This window comes from Brachyhypopomus gauderio, chromosome 15 (genome assembly GCF_052324685.1).
Source record: "Brachyhypopomus gauderio isolate BG-103 chromosome 15, BGAUD_0.2, whole genome shotgun sequence".
In the NCBI taxonomy this organism is placed as follows: domain Eukaryota; kingdom Metazoa; phylum Chordata; class Actinopteri; order Gymnotiformes; family Hypopomidae; genus Brachyhypopomus; species Brachyhypopomus gauderio.
In genome coordinates this window covers 9,383,915-9,398,023 of record NC_135225.1, presented here as the reverse complement: position 1 = coordinate 9,398,023, position 14,109 = coordinate 9,383,915, and the positions used below count along the sequence as shown (strand labels likewise).

At 45.3% G+C, this 14,109-nt stretch overlaps 1 protein-coding gene across 3 annotated transcripts in view; it reads right to left on the bottom strand.

Annotated features, from left to right (window-relative positions):
- adgra1b (adhesion G protein-coupled receptor A1b) overlaps positions 1-14,109 on the bottom strand; it is a 116,830-nt gene that overhangs the window by 75,644 nt on the left and 27,077 nt on the right. For 2 of the 3 annotated variants that reach the window (XM_076975211.1, XM_076975213.1), the window contains 4 exons: positions 12,742-12,958; positions 6,526-6,690; positions 3,057-3,240; positions 1,496-1,645 (listed from right to left, as the gene is read on the bottom strand). In XM_076975211.1, the coding sequence (XP_076831326.1) occupies positions 1,496-1,645; positions 3,057-3,240; positions 6,526-6,690; positions 12,742-12,958 (716 nt within the window). Of the gene's footprint in view, positions 1-1,495; positions 1,646-3,056; positions 3,241-6,525; positions 6,691-9,302; positions 9,478-12,741; positions 12,959-14,109 lie in introns of those variants that run through there. The other variant, XM_076975212.1, reaches the window with a different exon arrangement.

The following is a 14,109-nucleotide window of genomic DNA, read 5'->3' as shown; positions in this document are numbered from 1 at the left end:
AGAGGTCCTTCCTCAGAGAATACCTGCTTTTATTAAGCAAATTCTACAATAATAGAACAAGGACAGAATTAGTGGGAAAATGGAAGATTAGGCTAAATAACACATGTGCAGAGAGTAACGTATCTTTAATACTAAGAAAAAAATATACCTGGATGAACCAAACACCATAAATCCAACTATCTGCTATCTTCAATACTATATACTATATATTGACAGCACTAATATATATATATATATATATATATATATATATATATATATATATATATATATATATATATATATATATAAACATGAAAGAACATGAAAGAAATTTGGCCTGTGCTTTTCATAAAGTCATGAAAGAGGCTAAAGGAAGTGTCCAATAATTAGTACATGCAGACGTGTGTTTAAATACACCTCAGTAAGAAGCAGGCTTTGAAAAAGAGGAAACTAAGTACCCTTGCACTGATGTATAGAATATCACATGGGGAGAAAATTTTAATTATCAGCAAATTATCCTTCTTGCTTTCAAACCTAAAATACACCCGATGAAAATAAGAAATCTTCAAAAGTGTGTAAATATTTGTGCAGATTTTCCGGGAATCTTTGCCACAGCTCTCCTGCATCACATAACCTGTCTGCACACCCGTAAACTGCAGGATTAACCTTCAGATCGTCGCTTTGAAAGTCTTGTCTTAAATTTTATTTAAGTAATCAATTTTTGTTGATAAAGCATGGACTAGTTTTCTTCCCTCAGTCTTGATATTTAAAAGGTATGTCAAATATGTAGTCTTAAAATTATCTCTCTACTCTCTCCTTGAGTTAGCTAGGAAAACATAAGAATTGATTGTCTAGAACAAGGCAAAAAAAAGCTATCTCAGATGCAATCAGCCCGGCATGTGATCCTGTCTATGAGGTGTGTGACGAGGATGACATATTTTCCTGTAAATCATTCTTATTTCTATTTGTAGAAAAGCCAAGAGGCCTTTCTTCCTGAGTTCTCCGTGTGTAATGTGAACTTCCCTACAGCCAGCACATGGAGCTCCAACAGTCCTCTGGACAGCCGCAACCCAACAGCTTCCTCCAGGAAGCCCAAGCCTCAGGCAGACTTCCCCACTTCAGCGCCGTGCCAAACGCTGCTTTTGGAATGCTAAAAACATCACCAGCACATACGTGCAGTGTGAGGGATTCTAAAAATATCTGGGATGTCTGTAAACTGCATGTTAGCAGATTTGTGAACCTAGAGAAGAATTCCGGGAACACAACACTTCAGCAGCACGAGCCATTGGACCTGAGGAACTACAGGATGAAGACTTCTTTTAATAAAAGACATTTTCATACAGTGTCACCTGTATAAAGGTGTTGGCCTTGTCAGTGTCAATGCCTAGGCCTTCATTTAAAGTACCACATTAGAAAATCTGGTGAAAACAAACATTCGAACTTGGCTGAACTGGCTGAGATGAAACATGAGAAGCAACCTCAACACCTAGGACGGACTGGGACACGCCCTTACTTCATGAACACGATCAGCCAGGCGTGTGATCCGCTCGACGAGGTGCGTGACAAAGATGACGTCCATCACGTCTCCAAACATGCCGGCCCCGCTGGTTATGGAGGCAAGTCTGCGAGCCAGGTCCACTACGTTAGAGGAGTTCATTTGAGTCTGAGGGAGACACGGGTGGGGAAGAAAGGATCCAGAGACAGTGAGGGAGGGAGGGAGGGAGAGAGAGAGAGAGAGAAAGAGAGAGAAAGAGATCCTAACTACAAATTGCAGGAGAAGGGGGTAGGAACCATTCATGCATGTATTACATTACCCTATATATAATGTATTCACTTTTATAATGCATTTATGCAGTTTGCATTTAGATTTCAGCATTTCGGTGGGACACAAGAAGGGGCGGGGTACAAGGAGGGGCGGGGCACAAGGAGGGGCGGGGCACAACAGTTAATGCTGTTCTTATAGGAGCACCAAAAGAAAAATCAAACAGTAGACTGATTGAATCCCACTGTTAGATAAAAGGGATGTAAAGGAAAGAGGCTATACACCTGTAGATGTGTGAAGGGGAGAACAGTAACATGCATTCAGTTCTGTTCTTCACAAAAGCTGACAGAGTAGCTAACAGGATAACTAGTTCAGCCGTGTCCCTGGCTTCCTTGTAACAGGACTACAAAGGAAACAATTTTGTATATGCCAGTTAAATGTCAAGCCATTGCAGACATTGGAATAAACCAGAACTTTCTGTAATCAGGTATCTAATGTAAAATAGACTAGAATGACCTCAGGTAGGAGGCAGGAGTCATTAAAGTGTGATCAAATGCTGTGATCAAACGCAATACACAGTGGGCTGTATCTGCAAGACACACCCATTAGTCTTACAGCACACCAGTACATTTGTCCAAATTTGGGACTGGAAGATTCGTCTGGCTTAAAACTACAGAAATTCAGACACACTTTAACTTGGCTAGACAAAGTGCTTTTAACTGAAAGTAGCTAGAAATGTAGTATCCTTTATTTCCTTTCGTCCTCTTTGTCTATGAAGGCAACATTTACAACCTCAAATGTGGCCAGAAACGAAGACAGGAATAAAGTAAACCTGTGATCACATTTAAAACCAGAACTAAGTAAGCCAAGCCCTAAATACCCATGTACCAACGCTGCAGATCCAGTACAGAAAGACGATATGGAGTTTGGGCTTGGGGACGTCAACTGGATAATGAGGTGTGTGATAATGGAGTAGAGGAGAGTACAACGAGGGCTCTGCAGGAGGTTAAGTGGGTCCTCTCGCTCTTCAAAATGCCAAGCAAGAGCTGGTAAAATGGCATCGTGGATATTTTGGAGTTGACTAACAGGGGGCATGGGAAATTTGAAGCAGTTGGACGCAAAATGTCGAACTTCAGAATTGTACAATTAAGGTAGGCACATTTGAGAACCTCTGCCACCACGATGTGGAAGAGCAGCCATTCCTCAGACCTCTGAGGCGTGGTCAAAGCGTGAAAGCGTCACCGGCAGAACACGTCTGTCTCACAACTCACGCGGCCCATGCCACGGTAATGACATCATTACATTTACCCACCTGTGTGAGTTCGTGCAGCTCACGGGTGATCTTGCTGGCATATAGGCACTGGGTGTAGTTGTCCTCTGCCCACCGGCCAAGCTTGTCACACCGACGCCACGCCCTCTTCTCCTGGGAAGCGGAACTGTGGGTGGCCGCTGCACAGGGGAGGAAAGCCATGAACCCAGCCTGGGTCTTAGGCCATCTGTGCGGAGCAGAAGAACTGTGAGGTCCATACACACTAGTGAAAAGTCACTAGTGAAAAGCCACTTTTCCGTCCAGCTGGACTGGTTTACAACTTATGTTGCAGCTTTGCATACAGAAACAGTTTCCTGCTAAAGCAATAGAAGAAAAATATACTTTGATCTTGAATTTGATAAGTTTACTGTTTGAAGTACAAGCAGTTCGTTCAACAACATCTTCCCTATGTAACCTATCTTGGCATGACCAGGGGTGGGCAATTCATTTTCCCAAGGGGCTACATGAGAAACAGGAACGGTTTTTGAGGGCCAGACTAATATACTCAACTTAGTTCTGCACTATACAAATATACTGCCTACACTATGCATAAATATCTTAATTAAAAAAATAAAACACTGAATGAAACATTACAATGATACAATGAAAATATGGAGGACAGAATTATATAATTAATTAATGAACTTGCGATTGTTCAGTTTAGAACACATGTGTCAAAGTCAAGGAATTGATTATCTATGGCCCCCTGGATGATATTTAATTACTATTAGAACCGGCCCGCAGGCCACAGCTGCCCGATGGTGTTTTGCACGCACAAATACTACATTCCCCACAATGCAACTGTAGCCCGCGAAGTCACTGCAGCGCACACAAGCGGCGAGGGTCTGCGCCGTGAAAATGACGTAATCGCAGTGGCTCTGCCCGTGCGCGAGGGCGTTACACGCTGTTGATTCGCAAGGTTGTGCACCTCTCGAATTTTGTAACTACGCGCACCAGTTAAACTTAATTAAGTTAAATATTTATACATATAGTCGAAATGATTTGAAATAATTTGCTTTTTTATTCACATTATTTAATGGTTGTTTATTTATATCTACACATTCTCTCATGTTTCATCCTGGAATTACATGAGCTTCGTATTTGTTAATGTAATACAAGAGAACTGTTCAGTCAGATAGCCATTTGTTGTGAAACGTAGTCGTTACAATTTCAAGCATTTTCAAGTACTTTAGCCTAAATTCCAGCACTTTTCAAACCTTTATTACTTTATACATTGTACAGGACTTGTTTTCTTTAAAGGAAGTTTGTTTTTATCTGTTTGCTTGTTGAAAAATGTTTTCACTTGAAATTACTGACAGATTCATAAGAAAGTATTGCTTTATTCGTTTAAGCATTAAATAATATACACTGTTTTAGGTCTTGGTTCAATAGGCTATGTGCAATCATTTCAATATGTTTTAATAAACATTAAACCAGTCCGGCCCTCGGCTTGTAGCAAATTTGGTTTTTTGGCCCTCGGTGTATTTGACTTTGACATCCCTGGTTTAGAATGTACTTTTGTCTGTTCAAAAAAAAAAAAAAAACTAGCATCACATTGACCGTATATATAGCTGCAGCTCCTCCGTCATCTCAACGTTTTTCCTTGCACCATGTAAAGATCAGTGACTGGGCTGTATCACCACAGCTCCACGTGTAAAGGTCAGTGACTGGGCTGTATCACCACAGCTCCACATGTAAAGGTCAGTGACTGGGCTGTATCACCACAGCTCCACGTGTAAAGGTCAGTGACTGGGCTGTATCACCACAGCTCCACGTGTAAAGGTCAGTGACTGGGCTGTATCACCACAGCTCCATGTGTAAAGGTCTGACTGGGCTGTATCACCACAGCTCCACGTGTAAAGGTCAGTGACTGGGCTGTATCACCACAGCTCCACGCGTAAAGGTCAGTGACTGGGCTGTATCACCACAGCTCCACGTGTAAAGATCAGTGACTGGGCTGTATCACCAAAGCTCCACGTGTAAAGTTCAGTGACTGGGCTCTATCACCACAGCTCCACGTGTAAAGATCAGTGTAAAACATCCTTGCTGCCTTCGCAGTTTCGCTAGTACATTTTCAGACGCCCGTGCCGGGTATGCATCAGTCAAGTTCTTGTATTTCTCTGTGTGTTTACTCTCGTAATAGCGATTCAAACTGTAATCCTTAAACACAGCTGTTCTCTGCAAACTAAGCACACAGCTTTACATTTTACTTCACCAAATGAATATTTAAAAGTACATCCTTGTTAAAAACTGCATTCTGTATCTGTCATTTTTTTTACTGTTAGCTGATGTAGAGCTAAGAGCGAATTTCTTGAAAGCTGTCCAGTACATTCAGTGAAACATATTTGAGTGAAGCTGCATGAGTGAACTGACTGGACAGAATTCAAACAAAATACAAAACAGCTGCCTTCAAAATAAAAGTAGTGAAGTTTTATTTCATGCACTTATCACTTTTAATAGTCACACATTTACTTTTGACTTCTAACTAATCATCGATCTCATGTGGGCTGGTCCGAGATAGTCAGAGGGCCGTATGTGGCCCGCGGGCCCTACAACGCCCGGGTCTGCACTGCACAGAGTGAGCTGGTTTGGAACAGGTGAGGTGTAATCTTTAAAATGAGTTGTTACATGGTTTAGTTTTCTAATATCCTTTGATAGGTTCATCAGTATCTAGAAATGTTTGCTGTGTGCATGTTGTTATCTAGTTAACCTCCCCCCACTCCTGTTATTCACTCTCCTCCCTGGAGTTTTTACACTGCTTAAGTTAAAGTTTGTTACCGCTGGAGAAGCTGGGATTTGCCTTCTTCACCACCACTACACTCCTACACGTTCCTAGATTCAGGAATAAATTATCCACTGTATTTGCACTATCCTCGGGAACAAATAAGAGCAGGAAGCATCGCAAGGCAGAGTGAGACATACAAAAACATGAAGGGACATTCTGGTTTGTGTTTAAGCTAAACCATCATCCCCTTGTGTTGCCTCATCATCTCGCCTGGCCACTTATGTCATATCCAGCGCCGCCTTTCCCGAGTGCTTCCATTGGTGTTCTGCCTGAGCAGACTGCGGCGCACGCAGACGAGGGCGCACGCAGACAGCGGCGCACGCAGACGGCGGCGCACGCAGACGGTGGCGCACGGGAAAGACAGCACACCCTGAGCAACACAGAGACTCTCCGGCAGGCTTGTGAAGCTCGGTTCCACCTAATTACCCACCGACTGGTTCCCTGCCAGCCGCAGACAGCTGTAATGGCCATAAAAAATTAGAGGTGTGCGTAATTTGCTATTTTAGGCAGAACTTAGGCCATGATGCCATAGAAATGTTATCGCTTTGTTGGTGTGCTGTTAAATGTTTTACTGACCACATGTATATGCTATATCTTGAAATAAATATCCATGTGTTCTGAATGTCTGAATGTGCGTGACGACTTGCAGCATCAGAAACAGATTTCTGTTTCTTTTCATGGACATACCTGAAGTCACCTTTGCTGCTGGTCACCCTCTCTGCTGAACAGTATACTGCAGACGTCTCCAGAACAACAATTTCCATGCCAATGGAGCTGTTGCCACGGGAACTGGTCACATGGCACTGCCAATTACCAGAAACACCAGCATCCACATTGGAGAGGATTAGCTCACTGAGAGAAGAGCAGAGAGGAGAAGAGAGAGAGACGTGAGAGGGAGAGACGTAAGGGAGAGACGTGAGACTTCTGCGAGTCCTAAATATATTTCAGCTCTATAAAGGCAGGTTCATTATGTATTAATGCAAATGTGGTTTGGGCATTTTGGAAAAACATGCAAACAAGAAGCCAAACAAAGGCTTACACACCCGAGTGCATAAAGACAACATGGTTCTTGAACAATCAATATGTTAGAATGTTGGCTTAGGCCCTAATTAACCCTGACTTCTGGAAAACTCCAGATCACCTGGACATGGAGGTCAATAAAGAGGAATCAGCCTTACTGGTTTGTAAAGATCAGAGGCTGTTTCAAAAACATGTCTTATGAACATTCAGATTCCTCATCCTTAGCATGACCGCCTAAAGGCCACTGTAGCGTTGGATCTTGACTGGGAGTTCATCCTTAATCTTGAGCCCAGTCATAAACTGGCTATTCTCCACTGTCTTGGTCTAGATGTACTCACTTTCAACATTTATCAGACTGGTTGTATAGCAGATCCTGTATAGCTGCAATCTAATCTGCAGTCTCAATACGTGTTAAAGGATCCTCTGGGCAGAAACAATAATAATCTTCTAAAAGACACAACCAGGTATACAAATTTTGTAAAACTCAAATACCAATGTACCATACATTCAGTATAATTATAGGTTCTTGTTATTTTTATAATAATGGCAACAGGAGATGTTTTTTGTTCATAAAGCATCTTGTTCAAATCCTCCTGTTTACAAAAACATTTTCATATGCCTGAGGCATTTTACATTAAAATAGGCCATCAGAGAAAATGAAGGCACTCAAATCTTCTACAGTAAAAATGATTAGAGGTTCTCATAGTCCCTGCTCCATCCAGTAATTCCAAGCAGACAGACAGGCTCACACACACACACACACACACACACACACACACACACACACACACACACACACACACACATACACAGACATACACACACACACACACACACACACACACACAAACACACACTCACACTCACATGCAAGCAAAACATGTTCTACCAAAATAAACAAATGCATCATCATTTTTCATGGAAAAACTTTGAGTAAAATAATGGAAAATGGGACTTTACATTTCAGAGTGAACTATGAGCCCTATTACATGACTAACATGCTGTAAATATTACAGCAACATACAGTATTCAACATTCTGTTAGGCCTAACTAGCTGATGTTTGGGCGAAGATCATTTTCAAACTGTCATCATGTCAAGGTTAAATCACTGCAAGCACTGGTCATTAAATTGTTATTCACTGTTACAACTGTGTGCTCAGATTAGTTAAAAGTAAAAGTAGAATACGAAACACATTTCCTGGAAGCAGTGTCCCAATCCCTCTCATAAATCACCCTGAGCTCCACTGATGATGCCTGATTATGGCACATTACTTTCCTGCTGTCCTCCACCACCACACAAACTGCAGGGCTGATTAATAACCCTGGGATGTTCCACTGCCCGGTAACGGAGGGGCACGCCTGCACTTCCTGAGTCAAGCAGGACCATGAGCAGGACACAAGAAGGTCCTGCGCTACCCGGGCCAGACAGGACCGCGAGCAGGACCCATGTGCTACTGCAGCACACTGGGCAGCAGGGCATCTGCACCATCAGCCGCTCCATCAGCCACTCCATCAGCTGCAGCCACTTCTGAACCGCACGCCAAGAACAGCGGGTCTCCACCGCCTCCTCAGGACACAGCTGCCTGGGATCCAGCACCCGCCACGCCACGCACGTGTGCTCACACCTCTCCGCCTAACGGCCACACAGCCAGACGGTGCTCAGGCCCACGCTGGAGCCCCTTCCTCCTCCGCCCTTCCTCCTCCCCCCTCGCTCGCCCCGCCTTCAGAATACAGGATGAATGAACGCAAGCTGGAGAAAGATGCGCCTGGACTTTGCAGATACGATTAGAAACTGGATAGGAAATGAAGCCCAAAATGGAAACGAGACAGAAAATGACTGCGTGTGGTTGTGCTCTTGAAAGCACAGAGAACACGGCCGAAGTGCTTTTCCCTTACCTGGTTTCCCAAAATTGAGACGCTAATGGAGCAAGAGAAACATCACAGTTAAGTGCTCCTTCAAATCAACCTGCGAATACCAAGCCCTCATATCCCACTTCCCCTCTTCATAGGAGTCGCAATGTGAAGAGACAGCGTGTAACACACAGTGGCCCACCACCAGCCTTGGACAAGCAAGAAGCAGTCTATAAAAAGTCGATGAAACGCTTCCAGGCTTTGGAAACAACATTCACGTCACATTTTTACAGGAGATAGCACAGAGCAGGCACAGTAGATTAGGGTCTGTAAAGGCTAGAGTTAAAGGAGAGTGAACATTAATGTGAGAGCTTTAGAAGCAACTGACAAGCTGACAGAGTCATAGGATACACACACACACACACACACACACACCCCACACAGACACACACACACACAAACTGACCTAAATTCTTCCCAGCACTTGTCTATTGTGAAGCTGCATGCACAGACTGCCTCCCCAAGGTCTCATTAGGAACATTTACTTGCACTCGTGCTGATATTTAACGATTTGTTTACATAACGTAACTCACGAAGCAGTTAGCGCTATAGCCCGGGCTGTTTCCGAGCAGCATTCCGACAGCCTGACTGCTACTCCAGCAGACAGCACGATCGGAGCTCCCACAAGCTCTGGGGGTGGGCGGGTGGAGGAACAGGAGGAGACGCCAGAAAGAAACATAAAGAGGGGAAATGGGGTTTTGTAGGGATGTGGAGAAATGGTAGGTGCGTGGTTAGCATAGCAGGACATGGCTAACAACTAAGAAGCTTGTGCACACTCAGCAACCTGAACACAAACTGCACACGCAGCACGTGCACATGGAGCACGTGCACATGTGACCGGGTCACTCCCTGGCGTTCTCCTGCGCAGTGAAGGGAGCTAACCGTGGATGTGGGCAGAAGGCTGAATGCTGGAACGTTTTCATAAGGCCTTTATCTGGAGCTCTCCTCTCCCTAGCTGCTCTCTTAGAGCCATTAGTCTCAAGATTTTGTTGTAGACATGCTGGACTCTTCTATCTGGTCCCAATTGCAATGTTCCCCCTGTGTCCCCCTGTGCAATGGACCCCTGTGTCATAAAACAAAGATGCAGTCACCCTCTGGAGAAGTTCACCCTTGACTGGAGTAAGAGAAGCAGCTCAGATATGGGACCAAGGTCAGTATTGCTACAGCTTACAGCCTAAGACCACATTGTAGCCACGTTCTAGGACAGGAGCATCTGAGGAGGCACCAGAATGAAACGAGATGAGACGCAGCCCTGATCACCAAGACAAAGCACATCAAACACATCGGCGGTGTTTCTGCATTCAATATCTGTTTCATTCTTCACTTTGTGTACTACGCTCTTGCTTTCATCTTTCACACACACACACACACACACACACACACACACACACACACACACACACACACACACACACACACACACACGTCTTCTCATATTCTCACACTGTTCCTTCACTAGCACTATCTCTAACTGTGTCACTCTCTCCTGCATGTCTTGGATGTGAAGACAGACAGCATTCCTTCCAACTAACTACAGTCACCCAAAGTGCAGTCTAAAAGGCCAATTAAGACTTCAGTCTCCATGGTAACCTAAATACACATGTCAGAGAGAAAATGAAAGAATGAAAGAGAGAGTTAGGGGGAGTTGAATATTAGATAAAAAATCTGTGCCTTTTAAAAATGTGTGTGGGGGGGTTTAGTAGACATATTAGGCCTGTACCTCCAGAAGTTCTCTCAGGGCTCTGAGCTCGGACGGCTGTCTGCTGGGAGCGTGAAGAGGACACGGGCTGAGAGGAGAAGCCCAACGTTGTGTGTGCAGTGTGGATTAATGAAAGACATAAGCAAACATCCCCATATCTGTGCCTCCTGCATGTGGTACTACAGCACTTTACTAATGCATCCTGGGGAAATGATATCTGTAACCCCCAACACACACACACACACACACACACACACACACACACACACACACACACACACACACAAAATCATCTCACACACAAGTCCCTCCAGAAGTCTAGTTTGTAGAGTGGCTTTTCAGAAATAGAGGTTTTAAAGCTGACAATAATCATTGTGGAAGAACTGTCTGTAAGACACTTGCTATTCAAAGATGACAGTTTAATAGGTGGGTAGGGTAGTATTTACTGGGTGTATTTTTACGTCAGGCACACTGCAGTGGGGAGAGTCCTTTCACTAGATGGCTGTGGTTACAATGTGAGGGCACATTGGTGTACATGTATATGTGTGTGTGTGTGTGTGTGTGTGTGTGTGTGTGTGTGTGTGTGTGTGTGTGTGTGTGTGTGTGTGTGTGTGTGTGTGTGTGTGTGTGTGAATCATGATTAAATGAGACAGTGTTATGGTTGGCCGTTCGGTCAGACTGGCTAGTCTGCTGTGGAAAGGAGAGCAGTCTCAACCTCCACCCCCCACTCCACCCAGCGGGACCTCCACACTGCCAAGAGCAACATTACTGTAAAGCCTCCACTCTGAAAAAAAAAGGCCTGCATCAGTTTGTGAGTGAGGGACGAGTGGGAGAGCTTAATTGCGAGGCCTAATCAGAAGTGGAATGAGGAGAAATCCATCACATTTCAGCCAGACTCGTGGAAAGGAAGAAAAGCGAAGAGGAGATCCATGGAACAGAGTTACGCAGAGTCACGCCGAGTCACGCCGAGTCACGCCGAGTCACGCAGAGTCACGCCGAGTCACGCCGAGTCACGCCGAGTCACACCGAGTCACAACGCATGTGAACAGCCAGCACTGTGCAACTCTGGCAGCAGCCCTCACTGTCACTCCAAAAGGACCAAAGACGATCAAAAAGCAATCTAGTAATCAAATAAAATACAACAGTCTCACTGGCGGTTTTTGGTAGGAGCTTTTTTAACCTGCCTTACACTGGCTCCCCAACTTAAGTAGATAAGCATCAATGATTTCCTCCATAAAGAGTTTGGAAGATTACTGAGTACTCATGTCTGGAGGAGAGACCTGTGAGCAGAAGCTGAGTGAGAGAGAGTGAGAGAGAGTGAGAGAGAGTGAGAGCTCAGAGGGAAGGTGGTGTTATCCAGCCAGCACCGCCCTGGGACACAGGGACGTCTCAGCGCTCAGAGCGAAGGGAGTGTGAGTGTCCCCGTGACTAGCGCACGCCGCAGCAGGGGACGAGACGGCGTCCTCCCGGGTCGTCCTCCCGGGGCCGGCCTTCAGAGCGTCCTAGGAAAACTGTGAGCGAGGCGTTCCAGGCTTGTTGACACAGGGAAACATATTTCTGTCAGCACTCCATCAATATTAATGGCCAGGCTCACGCCAAAGCCCCAGGCAGTTAAACTAATCAACAGCCCCGTGACTCTCTTTCACACGCAAGCAGACACACTCGCACTACACACACACACACACACACAAACACACACACACACACACACACACACACACACACACACACACACGTGCGTCTTGTGCGTCTGTGTTTGCTCTGTGCATGTCAGAGACAGAACGATGGCAGAGGAAGAGTTGTGCTGAACATGTGTGAGCAGACACCATGTTCCCTCCCGCTACTGGCCGTTATATCTGTTCCTATGTGCTGACGGGTTCTAACGCTGAGACCACCCCTGCCGAGCAGGCCCAGACCATAACACACAGCAATGAGCATATACGGCCCGGCCTCATCCCCCGCAAACACCACCAATGATAATCAAAGGTATAGCACAGCGTGGCTGATGTCCCTTTATGTGTAGGTTTTGTGTGTGTGTGTGTGTGTGTGTGTGTGTGTGTGTGTGTGTGTGTGTGTGTGTGTGTGTGTGAGGAATGCATGTATGTGGGGTATGTGGGTGTGTTCTTTCAATTGATCTAAAACCACGCGATGAGCACACATAAATCAAGACTTAAGACGTATACACAACGAGGCCACATGCACACTCTCCTTCATCATCCGTCCATAATCACACTTTCTCTTTCTCTCTCTCTCTCTCTCTCTCTCTCTGTCACCTGGTGATGAGGCAGCAGTCATGGATGACGCTCTCTTCCACGTGCACGCCGGCGTGCTGGTGGTTCGTCCGCACCGCCCGCCTCTCGTGCGTCCAGCCGAGCGTGACGGACGGGTCCAGATAAGAGGCTGTGCACTGCAGGGCCAGGCGGTCACCGCCAAACACCACCTGCCTCTGCGAGGGGATGAGCTGCAGCAGGGGCAGTTCCAGAGGGCCGTCTGCAGAGCACAGGGGCACGGGGCGGGCAATTAACACCGCAGACGCACACACAAGACGCCGCCCAAACCACAGGATGACTGAGGCGACTGCCGTGTTAAAGATCAGAGGCAGAATGGAAATCGCAAAAGACAATTTGCTCTGAATGCTATGAATGAAAATTTACTTATGAAACATATGATCATCATTTAGCTCACAGATACTGTATTTAATTCAGTTCAATAATATTGTCTATAAACATATATACACTGTACATCTGTGGAGGCAGTACAAGCTGTAAAATGACTGTAGCAGTAAGACAGTGAGTACACCCCCGAGGGAAAAGTTAACCTTCCCGTGGGATTCATTCATGTGCCCTGGCAAACACAAAGACCAGAATACATAATCAACCAACATGCATAACCTACATTACACAAGACACTGCAGTGTGGTCCAGCTCATGAAAATGTATGAGAGCATGATAGTTCTGCCTCTGGACATGCTGATCTCCTGCGTGTAGGACGCGTGTCCTGCGACACGTTCCTGTGTTAGACGGGACCAGTCCTGATGCTTTCCTGGATCGGGTCCAAGCTGGCCACTGTGCAGGGCTCACCTCTCACACGTCAGACTGCTACTGCTCTAATGACCACTCTTTAAAAGCAATAATAACCCCTTTACAGAGGGAGTAATGACAGGCTTAGGGAAGGGGCTGTGCTTGCTAACTTTTTGAATGACAGATGCTACGCAGCAGTTCTGTGACCCTGTGTTGAACTTCCAGTTTGTACTAGAAACAGAATCTATGGCTCATAAGATTGTCAATGGTATGTAGAAGGTCCTAAGATCAAAAACATGCAATAATATCTGACTAATATCTGCTCACGATTCCTCACCTGCCTTATGGAGTAAACATGAGCATACGTGGGTTAGCCAGAGAATTACATTTGGTCAGCAGAGACAGTTAACACATTGAACAACTTGACCTAACCAACATTGCATGAGAAAGAGAGTGAACAAGAAAGAGGGGTGGAGAGAGAGAGAGAGAGAGAGAGAGAGAGAGAGAGAGAGAGAGAGAGAGCACAGCTGGCCATGCTATGTGTCACTTCTTAACTGGCTGTGAGGATTTCATGGTTGCTGCCTTCTACACTCCCAGCATGCACTGCACACCTCTCTTCTG